General features: G+C 36.7%; 2 protein-coding genes across 2 annotated transcripts; both read right to left on the bottom strand.

Moving 5' to 3' along the window:
• Nucleotides 1-209: 209 nt before the first annotated feature.
• LOC147858137 (uncharacterized) lies at nucleotides 210-4,750 on the bottom strand. The gene is made up of 8 exons (XM_087327905.1): nucleotides 4,595-4,750; nucleotides 2,335-2,419; nucleotides 2,074-2,252; nucleotides 1,928-1,995; nucleotides 1,278-1,343; nucleotides 1,057-1,141; nucleotides 806-886; nucleotides 210-631 (listed from the first exon to the last, which is right to left on the bottom strand). The coding sequence occupies exons 1-8, from the start codon at nucleotides 4,638-4,640 to the stop codon at nucleotides 426-428; spliced, it is 816 nt and encodes a 271-aa protein (XP_087184031.1). The 5' UTR covers nucleotides 4,641-4,750; the 3' UTR covers nucleotides 210-425.
• Nucleotides 4,751-15,670: 10,920 nt separating this feature from the next.
• Nucleotides 15,671-19,075, bottom strand: LOC147858136 (uncharacterized). The gene is made up of 8 exons (XM_087327989.1): nucleotides 18,847-19,075; nucleotides 18,672-18,744; nucleotides 18,190-18,448; nucleotides 17,530-17,688; nucleotides 17,130-17,324; nucleotides 16,875-17,012; nucleotides 16,449-16,681; nucleotides 15,671-16,092 (listed from the first exon to the last, which is right to left on the bottom strand). Exons 1-8 carry the CDS (start codon nucleotides 19,049-19,051, stop codon nucleotides 15,930-15,932), a joined length of 1,425 nt encoding a protein of 474 aa, XP_087184115.1. The 5' UTR covers nucleotides 19,052-19,075; the 3' UTR covers nucleotides 15,671-15,929.
• Between the last annotated feature and the right edge of the window lie 3,401 nt (nucleotides 19,076-22,476).

The raw sequence follows: 22,476 nt of genomic DNA, 5'->3' as shown, positions 1-22,476 counted from the left end.
TCTGACAGTTAACTGGACAAAATCACCTTGCATAACATCTCCCATATATACAGGAATAAGCTTAGAGAAGAGAGTGTAGTACTACAACATCAGAAATTGTTAACATGATTCAATTGCTTTAGTTACTACCATTTCTACTCCCTAAATCTGGGGTAGCACATTTCAGTTTTCACATACCTAATAATTAAAACCGAAAACCTACAAAAAAGTGAGCCCAAATTCTTCTCATTAAAAGGATGTCTCCCTAGAGCTTCATTAGATAGAATTGAAACGACATTGCTTGATAGTATAATATACCAATCTACAACCTTGGATTGATGAAATGCAAATTAGTTGCTGAGGATGTGTACCACTGTAATTGCATTCTCATTAATTCTACATGACAATGAAGCCAGAAGCTACAATGGAAAATTTAGCGCAAAATCTTAAGACTTATTCTTTTCACTCCTATTGTCAGTTGAGCTACTACTTGAAACAGAGTCATCCTGTGAATTTTGTGAATGACTATCTGTTTTGTGAGACTGATCATCCGCCTGTGAGATTGGACAGGTTGAGGCTTCAATTTTCTCCATTGTGAAGTTATGGTTGGTATAGATGCAGCTATCAGCTGCAATCTTCATGGCTTTTAGAGCTGCCCAAGTCCCAAATTTTGGTTTAAGATATATTATGTACAATACTAACAATAAGCTTTTTCTTTTTTGAAATACTCAAACTGTACAATACAGACTTCCTTAAAAAATAAAAATACAAGTTTATATTAATTGTACAAGAAACGCTATTCCTCACAGCACAATCTTTAGCTCACCAATTGTTTCTGCATCCATGTTCGGGATGTCTATCAATGCTCTTGCCGCGGCAATGGCATAAGGTCCACCTGACCCAATTGCTGAAGCCCAAAACTAAGTTTTAGATAGCACTTGAAAGGAAACTTTTAGTTTTGAGAGAGAAGTATATCTACTTTGCTACATAAGATACAAGATTATAGTGCATTCATATTGGCCACATAATTCTCAGATTGGTGCTTCCTTATGACTTTTATATATAAAAGTTCCTCACCAACAAGACCGTCGTGTGGTTCTAAAACATCACCATTTCCTGTTATAGTGAGTGAAATCTCTGCGTCTGCGACAACCATTACAGCCTATTGAAGGTACAAAGAAGGTCAGACAAAGTACAAAATTTGAGATCATGATCAAACAGTTTCTCCTATAACATGACCTTTACGAACCACTTTCCACAACCCAAACCTTGAAGAAAACTCTAGTGACAGTGCTTACATCTAGCCGCCGTAGAAACTTGTCCGTTCTCCATTGTTTAGCTAGCTCCACAGCCGCACGAGTAAGCTAGAGATGAAAAAGAACAGATTTCTCTCATGCACATGATCATAAGAAAATAAGTGTGGTGGAATGTACAAATAAACAACAGTCAACAGGAAAGACCATGCAGATCTTGGAAGCTCTCTGACAGAAATACCTGCCCTGTTATTATGCAAGAAAACGAAAAAATTTGTTATGAGCATACTATCTAATTTTTTATTTTTACTTACATCAATACAATATATGTGTGTCTGGGTTTGTGTTTATATATAAAATGAAAAACTCCCAAATATGCCTTTCTTTATTTCCTCAAATGCTCCTAAGTTTCATTACTTGCTCAAATATGCCTTCAGCAAGCCCTGTTGAGCAATCATATTTATCATCCAATCCCTTTTTCTCAATTACATGGTCAATGCATCCCTTTCTTCTCTCTTTTGTGGTGTGAGGGGAAAGTTGGGCCAGTTTTAGGAAAGTAAGGTAAATTAAAATTGGAATTTGCCCATATACATATATTTCCATCGGTGTTATCCCCACATGAAACATGAATGCCCAAAGGAAAGAAGTTGTTCAATCACATTGAGCCCATATTAAATACTCTGTTGCATGCATGCTAAACCTGAATGCTCCTCAAGTTGGCTTTCCAGCCTCTCAAACAGCGTAAACGCATCTGCCGTGGCTCCTACAGTGGTTCCAACAAATACCAAGATGAAGATAATGTTTATAGAAAAATTCGATTACAAAAAGGAGTCTGTTTAACCTGCAAATCCACCGATAACATCCTCCCCAATTCTCCTTACTTTCCTCACATTTGGCTTTACAATTTCCGATCCAAGAGTTACTTGTCCATCTGCTATAATGATCACTGTTGGTCCTTTACGAACACACAATACTGTTGTGCCAATCATTCCAGATTTCCCAGAATGGAAATGCCGTTCACTGTCACAAAATGAACATTAATTTACTATGGCAGGTATATAAATCAATTCAGAAAATAAAGAAGTATATTCACTGATGAAACCTTATGTTCCCATCAATTAGATTATTTCTAAGAACACCTCTATCTGACCCCTTCAGGTGTTGAAATGCTTGCATGTGTTTATTCCCTGGAAATGAACGAATAGCCTTTATTCCACTGGTCAAGATTAAGATTAAACTTTAGTGCTGGTCTTCTTGAACACATTTTGACATGTACGCAAAATTGGATCGATGTATGCATGAACTTGAAAATAAGTTATCCATTCCAGAGTTTTGTCCCCATTTTCATTCCAACCAGAATGAAATAACCCAAACTAAAGTAATAGTTATCATTAAATGAAGTATTACTAGGCAATGCTCTCACATCTTTGTGCAAGTAATCTCCAAAGGCATCAGTAATAGCAAGGACAGAGAGAGCATGAAGAAGAAGAAGTAGGAGCCCTATAAAAGAATATCACGATTCACAGTCCTGACTTCGCAAGACCAGCTTGGTGTAAGTCTAATGGAATCTCAAAAAAGTCATGGCATCAAGGCCTCAACTGTGCAGATTGACAACTTCTATGAAGCCCTTGTCTTCCTCAATAAAGCTATTTCACACAGAACTTAATACAACAAAACGAGGTGCATCAATCCACACTCAATCAGAAAAGCATATTCTTAGTGGTCACATCATCTGTAAAGTTAAGAGAAAATAGCACAATATTTCACAAAGGTTTGGATCACAAAAGAGCTTATTCCATCACAAAATTATATGTACCCTGGAAGATGAGAATAGTGTGCACCAATAGGCCGTCTGTGGATCAATCATTTATGGGTTTTTCAGAAAACCAATGTCAGCCACCCCTCTAGACACTACCACTACTCTGGGTCATGACACATCTTCTAATTTTCCTACCAACTCATCCTCACAGAAGAGGAGAAACCTCTTGTACCCACATCGAGGCATGTTGTTGCAAGCTCTTTTGGGTCTAAGTGGCCATATTTGGCCTTCAACGACATTATACAGATCTATCTATCTGCTGAACAGTGAAGTTATGTTGACCTTGTAATTAAACCAAAAATATCCAAGCTTAAGTTTCTAAAAACTATGGGGGTGTGAGATCAAATTACATGCTAATGGAGTCTCCCCTTTGAGATAAATGTCTATCAACAAATGTTGCATTTAACTAATACTTTTTTCATGAACTACGTAGATTTGAGATCAAATAATATGCTGAGATGATGCAGTCATGCTTTTGATTCTTGAGATCTGTCCTCTTATTCTTGATAAATGAAATAAACATCCCTCTAGTGTATATGTAAAGAATTAATAAACTTAAGTTTCTAGGAAATATGGGGGTGTCAGATCCAACGATGTACCAGGTAACGCCACTGTCCTTTTGAGGTTCATCTTTTGTAATAATGAAATGGTGCATTCTTTTCCAATATGAATGGAGACTGAAACACTTTTTCGTGTCCTTGTGATTTCATACTGATACAACAATTATTATCTGCATATCTAAGTTGTTTATGAAATCTTATGGAGATATTCCTGAAGCATGAATCACCTTGCATTGCAGATTTATCTCATTAAATCAATCAGTCTTAAAAAAACTTTCTATTTTGTCTCTCCTGAAGCATGAATGACCTTGCATTTGCCACATCAATGCATCGTGCTTGCTCAGGTAATTTGAAATAAAAAAGATATCAGTGCATATAACTATAAAAAATCATACGTGAACATTGGGTAGAGAAATTTTCGTTCTTAATTCCATCTCTGATGTTGAACATTGATGATATCTGACAGTTAAAACACCCAAGTTACACTGTCTTACACAATCAATCAAAATATAAAATGTAGGTCCTATTATATTAAGAGCATAGGTTTAGAAACGCCACATTCATGCTTAACTTCTTCTTTATTGTTGAATATTGAAGGTTTATGAAATTAAAAAACTCTTATTTTTACATTAATCAATTCATATAACATCAGACGGTCACACTGATCAGTATTTAACTTCATGTTCATTGTTGAATTTTGAGTCTACTCAAACATTTAAAAACTGTCGTTTTACATGGATGAATTTAAAAATCATACTTTAGATCTACAGATATTGATTTTAAAAACATTCGTTTCACATAGATCAAATTGAAAAGCCCTAAATACACGTAGATCAATGCAAATAACAATTCCATGTTGTGATCAACATCTTGGTGACGAACATTCCATTACATGCTGGATGCAATCTCTATTATCGAGGATAGGACATTTCGAAAACCATTCGAAGAAGCACACAGACGTTAGGGGTTCGCTCTGTACTTACGCAAAGGATGAATCTGAAGCCGACGTAGAAGGGTAGAGCCGATCATGTTTCCTCTTGTCTTCTCTGTGAGCAGCTCTTACGATCGCAAACTGGCCATTTCTTTCTCGCTCTCACTCTGTCTGCTCTGTCACGCAGTCACAGACTCTCTCTCACCCCTCTAAAAATGTGATAGTAGTAGACTGTGGTAGTGTAACTGTGTATGTATGTATGTATGTATGTATGTATGTATGTATGTGTGTGTGTATGGCTCGTGACTAACTGCTACCAAATATTAAAGAGGGCGAGTGAGGGAATCGCGGAGAGGGACGGTGCAGGTCGCACCGTTGTTGGCGCGTTCGATCTCCACCGTCCAAGATGGATAAAAAGCTGACAACGTCTGTCACAAGGAGCCCGACTCTGTGAAAAGGAGCCCGACTCTACGAAAGGGAGCCCGACTCTGTCAAAAGGAGCCCCGTTGTCAGACAGCCTCTACAAGAGGGAGCCCAACTCTGTCAGAAGGAGCCCCGCTGTTAGACCACATCAGTAAGAAGGAGCCCGACTCTGTCAAAAGGAGCCCGACTCTGCGAAAGGGAGCCCTCATACACACATGCATGTATTTAATCATACACACATTTATGGTACCTATTAGAAGCAACCCTAAACCTAATAGAAAGAATATGATACCTAATAAAAACCAAAACCTAATAGAAGGAATATGATGCCTACCTCTGGACTGCAGGTGCTCGCAGTGCCTCACCGGAGATGTTTGCAACGAGTGCTCGCAGACAGGTGGTGCGCCTCGCTCAAAAACCCTAAACCCTCAAACCCACGAATGACAGAAAATGACAGAAAATGACAGAAAATGGGTTTTTATACTTCCTTGAACATGAATGAGAAGGGCTCCCTTTTGACAAAATGGAGCCATTCTTTAATGAGTCGGGCTCCATTTTGCCTGAATGGGTTTTTATACTTCCCTGAACATGAATGAGAAGGGCTCCCTTTCACAAAGTGGAGCCCTTCTTTAATGAGTCGGGCTCCATTTTGTATGAGCCGGGCTCCCTTTTTACGTGGCGCGCTTTTTCGCGCCTATTCCACATCCATCTTTGACGGTGGAGATCGAACGCGCCATCAGCGGTGCGACCTGCACCGTCCCTCTCCGCGATTCCCTCACTTGGCCTCTTTAATATTTGGTAGTAGTTAGACACCACGGTGTGTATGTGTGTATGTATGTGTGTATGTATGTATGTATGTATGTATGTATGTATGTATGTATGTATGTATGTATGTATGTATGTACGTATGTATGTATGTATGTATGTATGTACGTATGTATGTATGTATGTATGTATGTATGTATGTACGTATGTATGTATGTATGTATGTATGGGAAATTTATAAAACTATGCTTCTAGTGGTTTTTGTCACCTCATTGGGGTTTGACACATAATTATTAAGGTCTTTGTATGTAGATTGTATTGTCACCAAGTCTTTGAAACTATTTAGTCTTCCAAAATTGTATGCCATAATGTAATATTCAAGGTTCTATTGAAGGAAACATTCGCAAAACAACCCTAGTACACTATAGAAAGGCAACGTATCAAATTTGCCTTTAGAATACCTTGTAGTTGTGAGCATAAACATGGTCTCTGGTAACTCATACTCACATGTTAAATGAACACCCACCATATGTCTCACCAAAGCTCGAGTACCCTTGAAAGAAATGTGTATGCAAGCTTGAGCAAATATACAATAAGTTAATTGCACACCGTACACTATGAACAAACAAGCATAGCCACAAAGAAAGAGAACCATAGCACATGTGGGTTCATGCCAACCATAATTCCCCATGCTCTCAGTAGTAACCCCCCTTTTTGCATCACAAATTGCCATTGAAAAGTAAACTACTTGAAGCAACAAGTATGAAGTCCAATAGGTATTGGATTCAAAGAGTTCAATATGCCAAAATTGGAATCTAATATCACGAGAAGGTTGACATTAGTATAAACTTTAAAGTCACTTGGAAACCAACAAATTCATTGTTGCTAAAGTCAATGCTCAAGGAGGAGATGATGTCATGGTAACCAATGAATGTGGGTTTATAAGGTTGTATTGTACATTTTTAATGTATTTTCCCCCACCCTATTAGAATTGGGTAGATCATCTGAGGAGTATGGTTTTGTAAGGATGTGCCATAAATTCAACATGCAATTGTAGAGTCATAACAAATTTGCACTACACTCCACTAATTGTAGTATGGGATGTATATGACTTGTAGCCAAGCTTTTGAGCTTCAATTTGGGGAACAATACTTGGGCCTAATAGGTAGTATCTAGGGAGAATGTAAATTAACACAACGTGATTGTTTTTAGTGTCAATTGGCATTAAGATAATAGTTGTTCTACATTGAACACAATATGATTTGTTGTCCCAATCAATCTTGTGGATATATGTAAACCCTAAGCATTTAATCAATGGAGTAATATCCATGGTTGTGCAAACGGACACCATATGACTTGGAATCAAATAGTGACGGTTTTTTACCATCATGCTTCACTCCTATTCACAACACTTAGAGAGCAAGCAAACTTTAAAGATTGAATGCAAAGTGTTGACGAGGCATCTTGATGATCTCTTGAATAATACACACAAATCATACCTTGGATAATGGCGCGAGCAACTAAAAAGGGAGATTTCATGTATCCAAGGTGACATATTCACAATTCCAAAGTTAATAACTATGATGATGAGTAACTAAAAATATAATGACCCCAAACATCTTTAAAAAAACAATATATGAGAAATATAGGGTACATAAAAATTATTGTATGTAGTTCAAATATATAAATGCCCGAAAGTTCGCAACAAGAGTGGTTACATATAAGAGAAATGTAGTAAGGCCCGATATTTCAAATAGAGAAGTGATTTGTATGTAATATGAAATACACACAAAATTTTATTACAATATTTGATGAACTTGCAATGTGTTGTTTGGAGTTTGGAATTTACATCTAGGTTGACAACATGATAGATGGTAGTTAAGTGCAACAAATATAGTGATATCGAGATTTATCAATTTACATGATATATTATGCCACAAAAAATGGGCAACGTGGACAAAGATAGATCAAGGATACATACACACTCACAAGTGTATATATACAAACATATTGCATAACTGGGAATGGAACATATTCTCATTGGAAAGGTTTAGATTCCATGCTCCGGTGATTCTCAAGGAGTAATAACCAACCACTATTTGGCACCAAAGGTAAGCATTCACATGAAAATAACGACCATAAAGTTTACATTTTCATGGAGCTTTGCATCAATCAAGTTTTTGCATGAAGATTTGCACCATTCAAAACCATAATGTTTTCTTCTTAAATATATCCCTTGAGTGTCTCCTAATTAGTTGTTGAAATGATCTACAAAACTAAGGTTCTATATACATATAGTTATTGACAACTTTGGCATTTCTATAAACCTTGAATCCAAAAATAGTTTCGATTATATGGAGTTGAACCTTGTATTTCATCTATTGCAATATGAGTTTCATTTTGCGTCCTTAAAGAGTTACATGATGATTCATTAGAATCCCTTAAATAGATTTCAATTAAGTGTGTTTATGATAAGTTTGGTTTTGCAACCTTTGAGAAACTTTAGGCTTAAAATGAGTAGTAATACAGGAACATAATGAAGTTGGACAATAAATGCAACAATTTTGTCCGTCCAAACATCATAACATGGTCAATGATGCTATTATTAACATGGAATATAACAATGATGTGGCCAATGGTGGAAGGCAATAGGGCGAATTGCACCATTTTATTAGAGAGTGTCTTAACATGTTGGCGCTACATTCTCGACCTCAACTCACAACCATCACAGGTTTGTTGCAATAACATTTTAGAATTCATTCAATTGCTTGCAGACAACTTATCAGAGGTGGAACGAGAACGGATATGTGAATGGATCCAAATGGCACAAGAGTATGTGGGAGTGCCAGATGGCATAGACACACAACTCACTACACGTTGTGGTTTGATTGGATACTCTATCCCAGTTATTACATCCTCCACCAATTGCTCGAGTTTTTAGTGTCAATTGTATATATATATATATGAACAATATAATGGTTACCTTTAACATTTTATAATTTAATGTTGCCCTCTCTTACTAGTGATTTTGTGTTGTGTGACATTGATTTTGTCCCTCGTGTCTATTTAACATCTTTCAAGAGGAAGTGATTAACATAACGACTATTTCATTGTTACAATATCATTCATAAATAGTTATTGAATTTTTATTAATAATTCCATTGAAGCTCATAGAGAACAATGACCATTTAATTTTGGAGCACTAGTATAGTTTTCTTTATTGTTCGACCATGATTCCTTGTAATTCACGAGATAAGTTTTTGCACATCCCTTATAATCACACATACTCAGATTAATAACCAATTAGACAAGTGTAAAGAAGTTAATAATGTCTTAGATTCATAGTAGCGTACCACATCAAATGAATGTGAACGATACTTTGTAAGAAATCCAAAAATGCCACATCCTAATCATTCATGTTCACAAATTATAATCACAATAACAATCTAATGTATATTCCCATTCACAATATTAGACTTTGAAGATGAAGAGGAAAGCGAAAAAAACAAGAAGGATATGTCGAGTTTCAATCTCCCAACAACCTAATACATAACATATCCCCATGTTGGGTGCCTAAAGATGGCAACTCATTAGATGGCAACACACCAAACACATGTAGGCTTCCATGGATTGTACATTGACACCTGTCCACACGCACATGAGCATGATCGCATCATATTTGACATAGAGCCTCACTACCTAGGTCCTCACAGTACTATTGTTTGGAATGATTTTGCATCCTCATAAAACATAATTGAGAAATCACAATATGTATTTTACATCTTTCCCACAAAGTCTTGAGTTTAATTTTTCATTTTTAAAGTAAATTTTTGACTCATAGAGAAATGGTGTATGAATTACAAGCTATGCATTTCCCCTATAATTTATGTTGAATAAGTGTGATTATATATTAAGAATTACTACATTATAAGACGATGTGATGTAAAACAACATATAACATTCTAGAGTCATCGACGTATGAAATTCAATTTTGTCAAACCCCATGAGTTAGTGGTGATTATTTCCTTCATACATCACTAGAGTTGATAATTACGAATCTCAGCAATCAATTAACCCATGGAAACGAAACTTGGGTGATGAACATAGAATCCATTTTGGCTATGGTGCACGGGCATGTCAAATCCAAACTAATTGCACAGAGAGAAACAACAAATGGCTTGAAGAATATGGACGCAAGAAACCTGGGTCAAACTGAGGATGTCTTGTGGCAAGCAACGATTCAAGAATGACGAAGCAAGAGAAAAACTAAAGGTCAAGGTCAATAAAGGGATGGATGGGAATAGGTCAAATGGGTGGGTCAAAGGGCCAAGGAAGTGGGGAGGGAGAAAGTGAGTAAAAAAGACACGTCAAAAGGGAATGGATAAGGATTTGGGGGGGTGAATAGGTCAAAGAGACTCGGAAAAGAAGAAGAAGAAGAAGAAAACGCTGTAGGATGTGGCGGTGGCCCAAAACGCAAAAAAAAAGAGCAAAAACGCAAAAAAGCAACAGATCAAGCCAGAGTCTGACCCCCACGAAAAACGCAAGAAGGCATCCATATAAATAGCACAGGCACCCTTGACCTCTTTCTCCATCATCATCATCATCATCTTCTGCATCTTCTTCTTCATCTTCTTCTTCATCTTCACCTTCAAGCTTCCTCAGAATTCATCATCCCCCTGTTGTTGTTGTTGTTGTTGTTGTCTCTCGGCTCTCAGGACAAACCACAACAAACATCGAGAAAAAGAACCTTCAGTTGTTGCATCGACAAATTCCAGCTTCTAAACACAAATCAAGATTACATCCAGCATAAACATTCACATACATAACACTTCTTTACCCACACAGTGATGGCAAGCTTTGGGGCCTTCGCCACATCCACCATGGAGATCATACAAGGCAAGACACTTTTTTCATCATCATCATCATCACCATCTTCTGCTTCTGCTTCTGTTTCTCCATCATCATCATCTCCTCCTCCTCCAACTTCTGCTCGCAGCGATAACCCTAAACACAAGGCCTTGCCGAGCTCTAGACTTCCAGATAGCACCAAGAATCAAGGGCGTCCCAAACCAACGGTGATTCTGGCTCCTCAATTTGATGGCATCTTCTGCTTTGAAACCCTCATGTTCTCATAAAACTCGATCGATGGCTTCTTCAGCTTCGAAACCCTCATGTTTCCATAAAATTCGATGGTGGCATCCTCTCTCTAACCCCCTCATAAGTATCCTCTCTCTAGCCCCCCTTCAGAAGCATCCTCTCTCTAACCCCTTCATAAGCATCCTCTCTCTAACCCATAACTATTGCCTGAGTTAAAACAAACAGAGTAGTAGTTGTATCATATTTTAGTTGTATCAAGATTCAATACTTTACCATTGCTATACTTTTTTACTTCATTAATGCTTCTTTTACTCTCCTATCGTGTACGCGAAACTCATGAGCAACATTGTCGTCCGTCCATGTGTGCACGTATATAGCCTATAATATGTGTCTATTTGTGCGCTCAATTCCATTACGATCATGCATCAAGGCGATGTCCAACATACATTGAAAAGGCGCAAACCTTTTTTTTAGTCAAGACACCCAAATCACGAGTGTTTTTCTGGTCAATGAGTCTAATACACAAATGTTGATTGATCAAAATCGCGGGGTAGTTTTGATGAGATTTGTGAGCACGTCGCAATGCCTAATGACTTGTTAGCTTTGATGTCATCAATATACCAATGTTTTCATTGTTTGTGCATAGTATATGTAAGGTTTCTGCCTGGAAACAAGATTGGTCCATTGTTTCTCGTGAGTTCTAGATTGCAGATTATGTGGAAATTTAATAGATGTTTTTCACATGAGCGTATAGCCTAACAAATTTGGTACATGTCATCATTCAATGATATGGCCATTGCCATGTTAAATAGCTTAAAGGTGGGGCATCCCAATGCGATACTCATGCTACCTATACCTAGCACATCGTTGAGAAAACGGAAAATAAATAAGAATAGTCTAGAACTAGAAAAACATCATCTCGATTAACGACCATTTACATCTACAAGAAGAAAAAGACAACAATATAGAATTTGACATATATCAACGAAAGAAGAGAAGACAATAAAGAGTTGAGGTTGAGACTTGAGAGACTCTTTATTCGTAAAGATATTAGAGGGTTTCAACACTTCTTGTTCCCATTTATTACAAAAATAAGAAAGAATGACTTTATATTTTCATCGGATTATAAAGCATTTAGGGAAGATTTATGTGTGGTGAAGTTTGTGGTCACAACACATCTTAAGTTATAGATTCTAGCATATGCTTTTGAGCTCATAATCCTTCAATGGATCTGTGTATGCACTGCTTTGAGATTTGAATCTTAACACACAATTGACTTCAAACATTTCCAACAGGCCGCCATCTCCATTCATTGTTGCATATTTTATTCGTATTGACTAGTTAATGATATTGTGTTGATGACTATCTATGAAAAATTGAAACGTTTTCACCTTTATATGTGGTCTCCTATCTTGCTGTAGCAAAGGTTATATTTGGTCTTGTCTTTCATAATATATACTTGTGGAGATGAAACAATATTATATACTATTTGTATATTGCCTCTGGCCTTTTATTAATACCAAGGGAGCATATGTTTTATGGAGAAAAAAAAAATTGAAACGTTTTAACAGTACTTGTGGTGTCCTCCCATTTGCATAACCTATGTAGTATGTAGAGAATAAGTTGTGTGATATGTAAAGCCTAAAGGAGTAGCCCAAAAATAATAATGCATTGTGATACATGGCATTGATGTATTCAATGGAATAACCTCCAAACAAATAAGGATACTCGATCTCCTCCCTCCCTCTGTGTTTCTCTTCCCCTTCTCTCTCAAATATTTATTTAACATCATCAACAATGACATATCATTATTCTATGTCCACCACATAATATGGTGTTATTGGCACCAAAATACAATAAAAAGAGAAAATATATTATTGCCCACATGTGGACATGGCACAATATGAGGTTAGATAGTATTGTATTGTTGGATTAATAGAGGCAAAAATTAATGGGTTGGAACAAACAACTTATCGTGCAACTAACTAATAGTAAAGACAATATATGTCATCAAATAAAGATCTACACGCATGGGCAAGATGAATTCAACACTCGAAGCTCATGAATATAGACACAAAGTTCACATTGCATGTGAGCTATATCTGTGGCAATGTGGGTTGACACATATAGTAGCACCTTACTTAATGTGAAAACCTCATAATTGTAGATCAAGATTCTATGTGAAACACACGTAGTTGGAGGTATGATGATAAGGTGCCATAGTAATAAGGCTCGTCCCCCGTATAAGTTGTTGAGTGACCACCTTTTCTTCTTTGTCAACCATTGGTTGTTGTTCTTGTCATAGTCAATGATGTCATTGTCCACATAAAGAATCATGATTCAATGACAACAATGATTAGAATGAAACCTCTTCGATTAATAGATAAGTACAACATGGCATGAGAAGACTAGTCAAGGCTAACAACATATACTTAGGAGCATAACTCTCGTAATTGCAAGGGAATATCTAAGTGCTCTACTCCAATTAAAAGTGAAGAATGACCCAATGCTAAATTGATTAATCATAAATTATTTGATCCATTTTCTTTGTCTTCTTCGAGTCCTCTTATGTAAAGGAGATAAAGGGTAGATGACGATATTGTTTCTGCATCATTCTCTCATGTTGTACTGAGTCCTATGTTATGCTTTATCTACTTGTTTACACACAATTGCGTTCTCAACTTTGATTGTCCTTATATTTCTCAACACTGATTAAATTACATGGTAGTTTGATCCTTGATCCCTTTATAATTATAGGCAGTAGGTTCATGGTAGAAGTTTGTCAGACGACTAATAGAAGCACTCTATGTATGTACATGTGGGGTGTTCTTACTACATGGTAGTATGGGGCACGACCATTGTCCAAAGAGTTGTTAAAACATATAATGTTGGCTATTAACTCAATAGTGAGACCAATATTTAGTTAGGGGGCAAGTCCAATGTTTGTCTTGATCATTGCTTGATATCAAACAAAAATTGTGTTACATAATGTGAGTCATGATGCCATCAATATCAACATAGTTTCTTTTCATATGTAATAACATGCATAATGGGACACGATTCCTCATCCTTTCCAAGTTTATCAAATTTTTGATGTAGGGTTACATGGAATCGTATTGGCTAGATATGAACAGGGGGAAATTGCAACCCATGAAAGTGCTTTTTGTTTGTAGCTAATGCTTATCTTCCACGTGGTAATCATACTCGAATGCACACATCTTCAACTTGTTGGATCATGTGATTAGGAATACATGAGAAATGAGGACATAACATCATGAAACGGCAAACACTACAATCAATGATACCATAACCTACATGTGTACTTAAGAAAAATAAATTGGAGAAGAAACATTCACCACTTAAGTTGGGAATCGGGATATTTAGTTGCTGGATGAGGAGGAAATGCTAAGTCAAACTATCATTACCACATAAATAAGTTGTCATTAGCCATAGTCAAGATTCATTCGATATTATCACAAGAAGACAATTTTATTTAACTTAAACAATAACATAGTGACAAAACAAGGTCAAACATATGTTTCCAAACTAATGTAATATTATTGGATAGTGACAAACCGACCAATTATTAGGGGGACACGAGCTATATAAAGCCAAGAGTTGAATTTGAGCCCAACATACTTGTAAGAGATGCCTTGGCGAGAGAATTATTTAACTTCTTGAACCCGTTGTACGTACATGCTCCCTACTCCAACACATTGGATTTTTGGAACCTTGAGAATTGTCATACATAAGACGGGCTTCGGAAGGATAGTCACGTCCTTTCCATCTTTTTTGTATTTTGTAGCTGATAGGCCATTTTAAAACTAATGGAAGGATATGTTGTTTAGAAAAAAAAACTTCAACAACTCTCAAATTTTAGTACTAGTCCTTTCTCATGAGTTTGATGAACAAGACGAACACTTCAGGGGGACATCTTTCTAGGCATGCCTATTGGGATTCAAATGGAAAACATTGGTTTTGATTTATTCACTCAACTAATTAGACATCAATGAAATAGATAGACGGGATCATATTAAGCGTTTGTGTTTATTGTTGAAGAAATTTTTCATGCATGAGAATTTACGAATATGACCATCAAAACATTAGGAAACTAACATTTTAGAACGCGTCACCCTTGTCCTGATAGTTTTGCAAATGTTGTAGCTCAAGTTCTTATGCATCTTATCATAACAAGTCTGTGCTTGGGATACTAGACTATACCCCTAATAATGTTCATCTTCGCCAATATTCCTAGAGCATTACAATACAAGTTGATTATCTAGTAAAGGAGCTAGAAAATTCTTGAGAAAGCAGTAATATAATTTACGTGAAGGAGTTTCTAAAAAATACTTGAAGAGTAATAGTGTTCCGTCCTATAATTTGCTAAATGGTAATATAGTATGGATAAGAGGTAGCAAATATAGGTACTACATTTCAACATTTCTCTCATGCAACGAAGTGCACTTAGCTACTATATTTAGTTCATGTGCATCACACATGCACACACACGTGTGTGTGTGAGAGAGAGAGAGAGAGAGTAAGTAGAGAGAGAGGGAGAGAGGGAGAGAGGGAGAGAGAGAGAGAGAGTACTTAAATACTCCTAGATAAATTAGTTCGTTCATGTTTGTTTTTTTGCCTTTTCTTTCCTCTATAAATGTATGTTTTTGCTTCTTCATTTTGTCTAGTTCCAAAAATGCACAAACAACCAATCATGCTGCTCATTGCACACAAAGCACATTTCATACCTCGGTAACGTTCCAAAACAACATGAAATAATTTAAGGTCATATGCTAGTTACCAATGAATATATGGAGATGATATTTATTATATGGACTCTCTTTGTAAAATGGTGGATACGTATAGTAACAACATATGCCATTGAGTGATGCATCAAATGCATAACTACACTAGCTTGGTTACAAGGTGGATGTGTAGTAACAACATATTCCATTCAAGTCATGAATCAAGACATGAATACACTTATTTGGCATGGTGAAATCCCATTTATCATATATTTGGCAAGAATGGGAAGATACATTCTTTTTACACACTTATCTTATTTCCTAATCCATGGAACCTGCATACATTGGAACTTCAATCTTCTAATGGGATTGTTCAAAGGATAAATTGTTTTGGATGAGAGCATTCACTGTCTCCAAGCCGTATGGATCACCTTCCTCAATCACTTTCAACACAGTGCCGCCACCAGTGAATAAATAGTACTTGGAGCTATGCAAGGCTTCATGATAGAGCTTTGGATGTAAACTGTGTGCAAACATCCAAATCAAATTACATTAAAGTCTAACTCAAATTTAAAATCGCAATCATAGAAATCAAGATTATGTATGCATGCAAACAAGAACTTATGCTTGCATCTAAATCATCCAGAGACTATTGCATTGCAATTTCATACATAGAAAGTTTATTGAAAAAATGTGCTAAAGCTAACAACAAAAACAACTATAACAAAGCGTTAGGAGTTAAGTTCAATGAATAATAAGGAAACAATATTGTTTGATGAATAACGTATACGTACATACAAGACTTGTAAATACCACATCAGAGAGAAAGAAAGAAAGATATACTAACGTCTTGAGAGAGAGAGAGAGATTATGGTATACCTCTTAAATTCTTGAAGAGTGTCTCCACCTCCAAAAAACTTTTGAGCTAATACATTTTGATCGATAACTTCATCCATCTTACTTGTTCCATGCCAAAAATGGGGCATGAGACCCATAACAGCATTTACAAATATGGTCTTGGCTGAAGCTAATGCCTCCTTACAAGGATCAACTTCAAAAGATTTGGGATCCACATCGACCACGTAGTTATATTCCTTTCCTTGGGCAAAGTCCTAAAGTCAAGGGAAAATTTACAATTTCCATATCATATCATTAATTAATACTCTATAGTTAGTGCCTTGGGTTCTTATCCTATAAGCTAATAGAGTTTGGGTATTCAAAACATAATTAACTTAGTGAGTGGACAATGATATAAAAAAAACAAGCATTTATTTCATATAAGAATGAAAATGATCTTAAATGTACCTTTGCGACAATCACCCTAAATTGGCCCTCCTTACGCCCAACCAAAGTGTCAGATTCTACGAGAAATGGTGGTTCTATTATCTTCTTGTCAATTGCATCTTGTTCCACTAATCCTCTTGCAAGGTCTATTTCGGATTGCTAAAACACATTCAACCAAAATTAGTAACGTGCAAATATTGAAGTGAACTCAGAGAATTTGATGAAAATTTCAAGAAACTTTAATATTAAAACTACACATCAATATATATACAATACCTCGACCCCTTTGATCTTTATTCCATACTTAGCACAAAGATAAGTGTTATAGATCACACCGCCCAATATAAGTTTATCAACTTTCTTGTAAATTTCAGTCAAAGGCCCAATCTTTGTGTCATATTTTGAGCCAGCAACCACGGCAACGAAAGGTCTAGTTGGGTTCAACACTAACTTAACATGGCAAAGCTCATCCTGGAAAAAAAATGAAGTTTTATTATACAACACCTTGAAGTTGCTTCAAGAGTAAAGACCAATAACATGGCAGTTTGATTTGGACAAGGGACTCCCCATGAAGAGAATACATGGGATAGGTACCCCATTATTTTGTCACCATGTCAAAATATCAAGCTTTACCCAAAATTTACATAAGTCACAATATGAGTCCCTACTAACATACTTGCATGCACAATCCTGCATAGGATGGCAACAACTTTGCAATATGGTATGTGGAAGCATGTGACTGCCATGACCCAAATGCATCATTCACATACACATCGGCCAAACCAGCTAGCTGAACCACGAGCCTTTGCATTTTTTGTCCTTTGTCTTCCTCCCCCTAGTATAGAAAAAAAAACCATTTTAACTTTGAAGACATTATTATAATGATAGTGCCTATAGTATTATTATGCTCAATATTACATCCAATGCTTTGTGTTCATGCAAGAAATCAGGTGTAGTATCGATGATCCGATTAATGAACTTTACGCCATTCTCTTGTAAGATATATTGTTCCATCAATACAAACAAGACATTGGCCGATGATCCTAGCGAAGTTTTTGAACAAGCGGCATTATTCCGTCCGATTCGAAACAAAATGTGGCATTCGACAATCCTAGTGAACGTTAGGACAAAACAAATCGCTTTCTGTTTAAATTCACGACGAAACAAAAAAATGCAGCAATGGACAATCCCAGCCTCAGGAATGCAAAGAAACCATACATAAAAATGTTGCAGGTTTGATGATTTGTAGGACAATATTAGCAGAAAACAAAAAAAATTGTAATTCTAGAGTAATGGGTATTCATGGTAAATAGTGGGTCAATATGTATGTATATACCTCGAACCATCGAGTGTTGGGGAGGTAGATGCCGCCGATCTTGCGGCTCCGGAGGTCTTGAATAAGCCAGTTGATGGAGGTGTCAATGTCATGGATACCTTGGCCAGGCCCACCCACATGGAATTGTGGCACCACGAACTTGATCCTCAGCTTATGTTGCAAATACGCTACAACTGCGTCCACCGAATCATCGTCTTTTATCGTGATCCTCCCGGTCTTCTTGTCATAAGGCCTCCCAATGTGGGTCATGATGATAGGCCTAGTCATGGAGATCAACCACATCATGGTCAGTACATGCATGTTAGTTTGGGTTATTATTATACAATTAGCTTGTGATTAGTTTGAATTTTTTTTAATAGCCTCATTTGAGATGCAAAAATTTCAGGTTGGATTAGCAGTTAATCCATTGCCGGAATTTTAAGGTTGATCAATGGATAGCTTCAATCGGAGCCAATTGATCAGGAATATTATTATTATTTCACCTGCCACCACGTTCGACGATGTTATACAATGTTGCCAATGTGACATCGATCCGATATTGGTCCAGAATTTTTCCTGCATTTCCGACGAATTGGATGAATCAGAGGGCATGCCATTTGAGCCAAAGGAATTACAGAAACAATGGAGGTAAAGAGGGGAGGGATTAAGAATTAAAACCTTGTTTAACCACGTTATGATCCACACGGATAAGCACGACTTTGTCGCGGAGATGGACGTCTTGGAGGAGGGGCAGGCGAGGGTCAAGATCGGATCGGAGGCCATCTATCAATCCATCATCCACACTGTACCCTACCTTCATTCCATTGCTCTTTTTAATCATGTACTCTGGAGTACACTGATAATAATTTGACGTTGATGCCATCAGTTTTTTGGTCGATGATTTGCTTCACCCAGCAAAATGTTTCTAGTTTTGGTTTTTATTTTATTTATCGTCTTTCTGCCCAATCTAGCGAGAGATATATAAACAGACCTCCTGATCTTTTATTAAACTGGATTGAAATCGCGATACAAAAAAAATAAGAATTTAAAAAGGATATTTTTGGACCCCTAAATCGGTGGCAAAGGATGTTTTTAGGGTTACTGAAGCGCAAGGAGAGATCTTTAGGTGATGATTAGTGGAGCCCTTTTATTGAAGGTTTCTATGATGTTTTTTGCAGTGTAGATTAATCGGAAATAGAGATATATGGGCGATCGATTCAAATGACAATATTATTTTAGAGTAATTAAGCACAACCAGAGACAGTGGGAAATGATTAACTGGGCTATGAGAGAAGGTTAATGATGCGTTTGGAGTAATCAAGCAGAAACAGAGGATTTGGGGGGCGACGACTTAAATCGAGGTCATTATCAAGGATTAATGGACAATGACCATTGGGATCAATCAATGGAAATAGAGATTGTGGGCGATGGTTAACTCATTCCCCCCCCCCCCCCCCCCCCGGAGGGTTTTTATGGTGCGCTTTTCAGAGTAATTAAGCGAAACCAGAGCATTTGTAGCGATGATTTAACAGAAAGAAACAAATATGTAAAAACAAATACGAGCTCTATTCGGATAATGGAGGGTTGTATACATAATGTATTGTTTGTTTTATTTTCTTTACTTTTCCCCGGATTCGGGGTATAAAAAAATAAAACAAAAATTAAAAACAAAACAGAAAATTGTGTCAGCGATGATGGGATTTTTTTTTTTTGGCAGATATTGCGAAGAAAAATGTGAAGTTGTCGTTTTTTGGAAGAGACATCTACAGTACGTGTGTGTGGTGTGTGTGTGTGTGTGCAAAAGTATTCATTCGTTCCTTGGTCTTCTCCTTGAAATTTATACATACATACATACATACTTGCGGCATTATGTATGTATGTATGTACACTTTGTAAATGTGTCGCTCGATCAACGATCAAAGCATTTTTACGCAATGGAGATAAGTATGCTATGCTTGTGCATTATGTGTTTGTTTGTTTGTTTGTTTGTTTATGTGTGTGTGTGTGTGTGGTGAGAGAGGTAAATTATATATGTCCATGAAGAGAACTAACTTTGCAAAGTGACATGTCATCATATGTGGTGTATACGGTGGAATTCACTTAGTAGTGGTGGTGGTGGTGGTAGTAGTAGTTGTAGTTGTAGTTGTAGCAATAGTGTTTAGATCCCTATAAGAGTTCCATACATTGTTGTAAGTTAGTCATGGTGCCGCTTTTTTCTTTCGTAATGAAAATCATTATTTGAGAGAGGGAGAGAGTGAGAGTAAATTAAGAAGATATGTATGGAGTGAAAATACATAACTCTGATAATGGATGGTGGCAAATCTTAAAATGTAGTTGGCATTCTAAATTGCCACTTGTTGCAAAGGTCTTAATTTGGAGGGTTTTGATTAACCTTTAGGATTAGCTCTAAAGTGATGTGGACTAGCAACGGGCAATGGCTTCTTTTGCATTGTTCAAATAGAAGATAGTACTCAATCTTTGATTGCTTGTCAAATTTGGAGTCACATTTCTCAAATTCAGCAAGATTTATCACGGTGTTATTGACACATAAACAATGGGTGTTTGCACGATTTACACGGGTTCACAAATATAAGAGATGGAGACACTTTAGCATTTATTAATATAATTGTTTATTTTCACCAAGAGACACCCACGTAGTTAGTGATAACATTGGGAGTTAATATTTGCAGTGCAATATTCCAAATTTGACATTTTAGCATCTTGCAACTTACTCCTTCGTGCTTCTAGTAATCTATCCTTGATGATCACTCGATACTTCATAGCATCACATGAGAGCTCCAATAGATCTTTCATTCCCCATCTCTTAAACCATTTCATAAATTTGTTGTGCCTTGCATCATATGTTCCAAGCTTGTTTGGGCAGTCAATGAGAAGGCATATTCTTGACTTTTGTGATATTCGTGAGATAGAGATAGAGATACAAAGATATTTCCTTGGTGGGGTGTTTGTCTTGCCTATTGATGACTTTACATGTCCCACTACCCATGTAGCGGTAATATTGCTCACTTGTGGTATCATTGTAGTGTTTTTCACATGCATTCATCAATATATTTGTGTTTTTTCATTGAGAGGGACAAAGAGAATATGCACAACATTAATTATGATTGTAATATATTAGTAAAGCAAGGGATGATTATATAATAATAAAGCTACAAATAATACTAAGACTAAATCAACTATCAATCAAAGATGACCTATATATAAGAGATGGGCTTGATTTATATAGAACAAACTATTTGTATTTCATCAATCGATCACAACATGAAAATCCTCTTATAGGGACAAATGTGAGCTTGTGGACTTGTTGATGTGCATATTGTGCCCCCCATCAAAGCCATGCTTATTTTTATCGTACTTGAGTATTTTGACCAACTTTCTTTATTTGAGCAAGTAGGATTGAGTAGACCATTGTAGTCAAGAATATAGCCACACTAATAGTCATGCCAAATTGTGATGTGTCAAACAAGCTCAATGTTATGCTTGTCAAGAAGCCAAACCACATTCAAATCCACTTCAAACTATTGCGAAGTGATTTTCTTGCCGAGAGTCCACCTACTTTACTCATGGTCGGGGATGATATGGATTTCTAATAGTGTTTTGCTTGGTTGAATATCTAATTCAACCAAAAAACGTCATGCTAGTTTTAGAAGCATTTGAGTGAGTGCAAATTACATTGTTTGCTATAAGGTCATGTTGGTCAACTGTCCACAAGTTGTGAGCTAACCATTTGCTAGTTGAAAATGCTCTTGGTTTGGTCGTAAATGGCATACTTACATATGCTATTTCAACTTAAATAATAGGCTGATGAAGAAGTAAGTTCATTCGTTTTTCTTAGAACTAATGATACAACAACAAGGAGGATCCACTAGGGTGTGCCATATTTGGATGTATACTTATACCCTAGGATAATAGTTACGCAAGACGCATCAAACATAAATCCAAGGCATTTATGGAGTGTCAATCGGTTCCGCTCTTTACTTTGGTACAACATGGACAGGCCGAACGAAGAGCCTGATAGTTGATCGCCACGACATCCCAATATGGAAGACGTTTTTTCGGGGATATATACTCACAGCCATGTTACAGACTGATTGCTATAAGAAACAAATTGTGAGCTCGTTGGGTATGTCGGGATGGAATCATGTGGCGAGATAACGATAGCGAGAAAGTAGCGGCCGACAACGCTCTCTAGGGTCCATCCAAGAAGAAGAAGAAGAAGAAGAGATGAGCGTATCAATGAAACACAAACCCTCGTGTGTATGTACTGTAATACGTATACATACATAT

Source organism: Azolla caroliniana, unplaced genomic scaffold, assembly GCF_043228905.1.
Source record: "Azolla caroliniana isolate FFs.n. ecotype wild unplaced genomic scaffold, voAzoCaro1.0.p SCAF_11, whole genome shotgun sequence".
Taxonomy (NCBI): domain Eukaryota; kingdom Viridiplantae; phylum Streptophyta; class Polypodiopsida; order Salviniales; family Salviniaceae; genus Azolla; species Azolla caroliniana.
Note: the sequence above shows the minus strand (reverse complement) of the source record. Positions and strands in the feature narration are given on the sequence as shown.

What these genes read in the sequence shown, in the direction of transcription:
- LOC147858137 (XM_087327905.1), bottom strand. Translation starts at nt 4,640, where the DNA reads ATGATCGGCTCTACCCTTCTACGTCGGCTTCAGATTCATCCTTTGC. An exon ending in GCTTCAGATTCATCCTTTGC is followed by an intron (nt 2,420 to 4,594) that starts GTAAGTACAGAG and finishes GTTCATTTCCAG; the next exon opens with GGAATAAACACATGCAAGCA. An exon ending in AGTTTCTACGGCGGCTAGAT is followed by an intron (nt 1,142 to 1,277) that starts GTAAGCACTGTC and finishes TACCTTCAATAG; the next exon opens with GCTGTAATGGTTGTCGCAGA.
- LOC147858136 (XM_087327989.1), bottom strand. Translation starts at nt 19,051, where the DNA reads ATGGCATCAACGTCAAATTATTATCAGTGTACTCCAGAGTACATGATT. An exon ending in TAAAGATCAAAGGGGTCGAG is followed by an intron (nt 17,013 to 17,129) that starts GTATTGTATATA and finishes AATGTGTTTTAG; the next exon opens with CAATCCGAAATAGACCTTGC. An exon ending in TTAGGGTGATTGTCGCAAAG is followed by an intron (nt 16,682 to 16,874) that starts GTACATTTAAGA and finishes CCTTGACTTTAG; the next exon opens with GACTTTGCCCAAGGAAAGGA.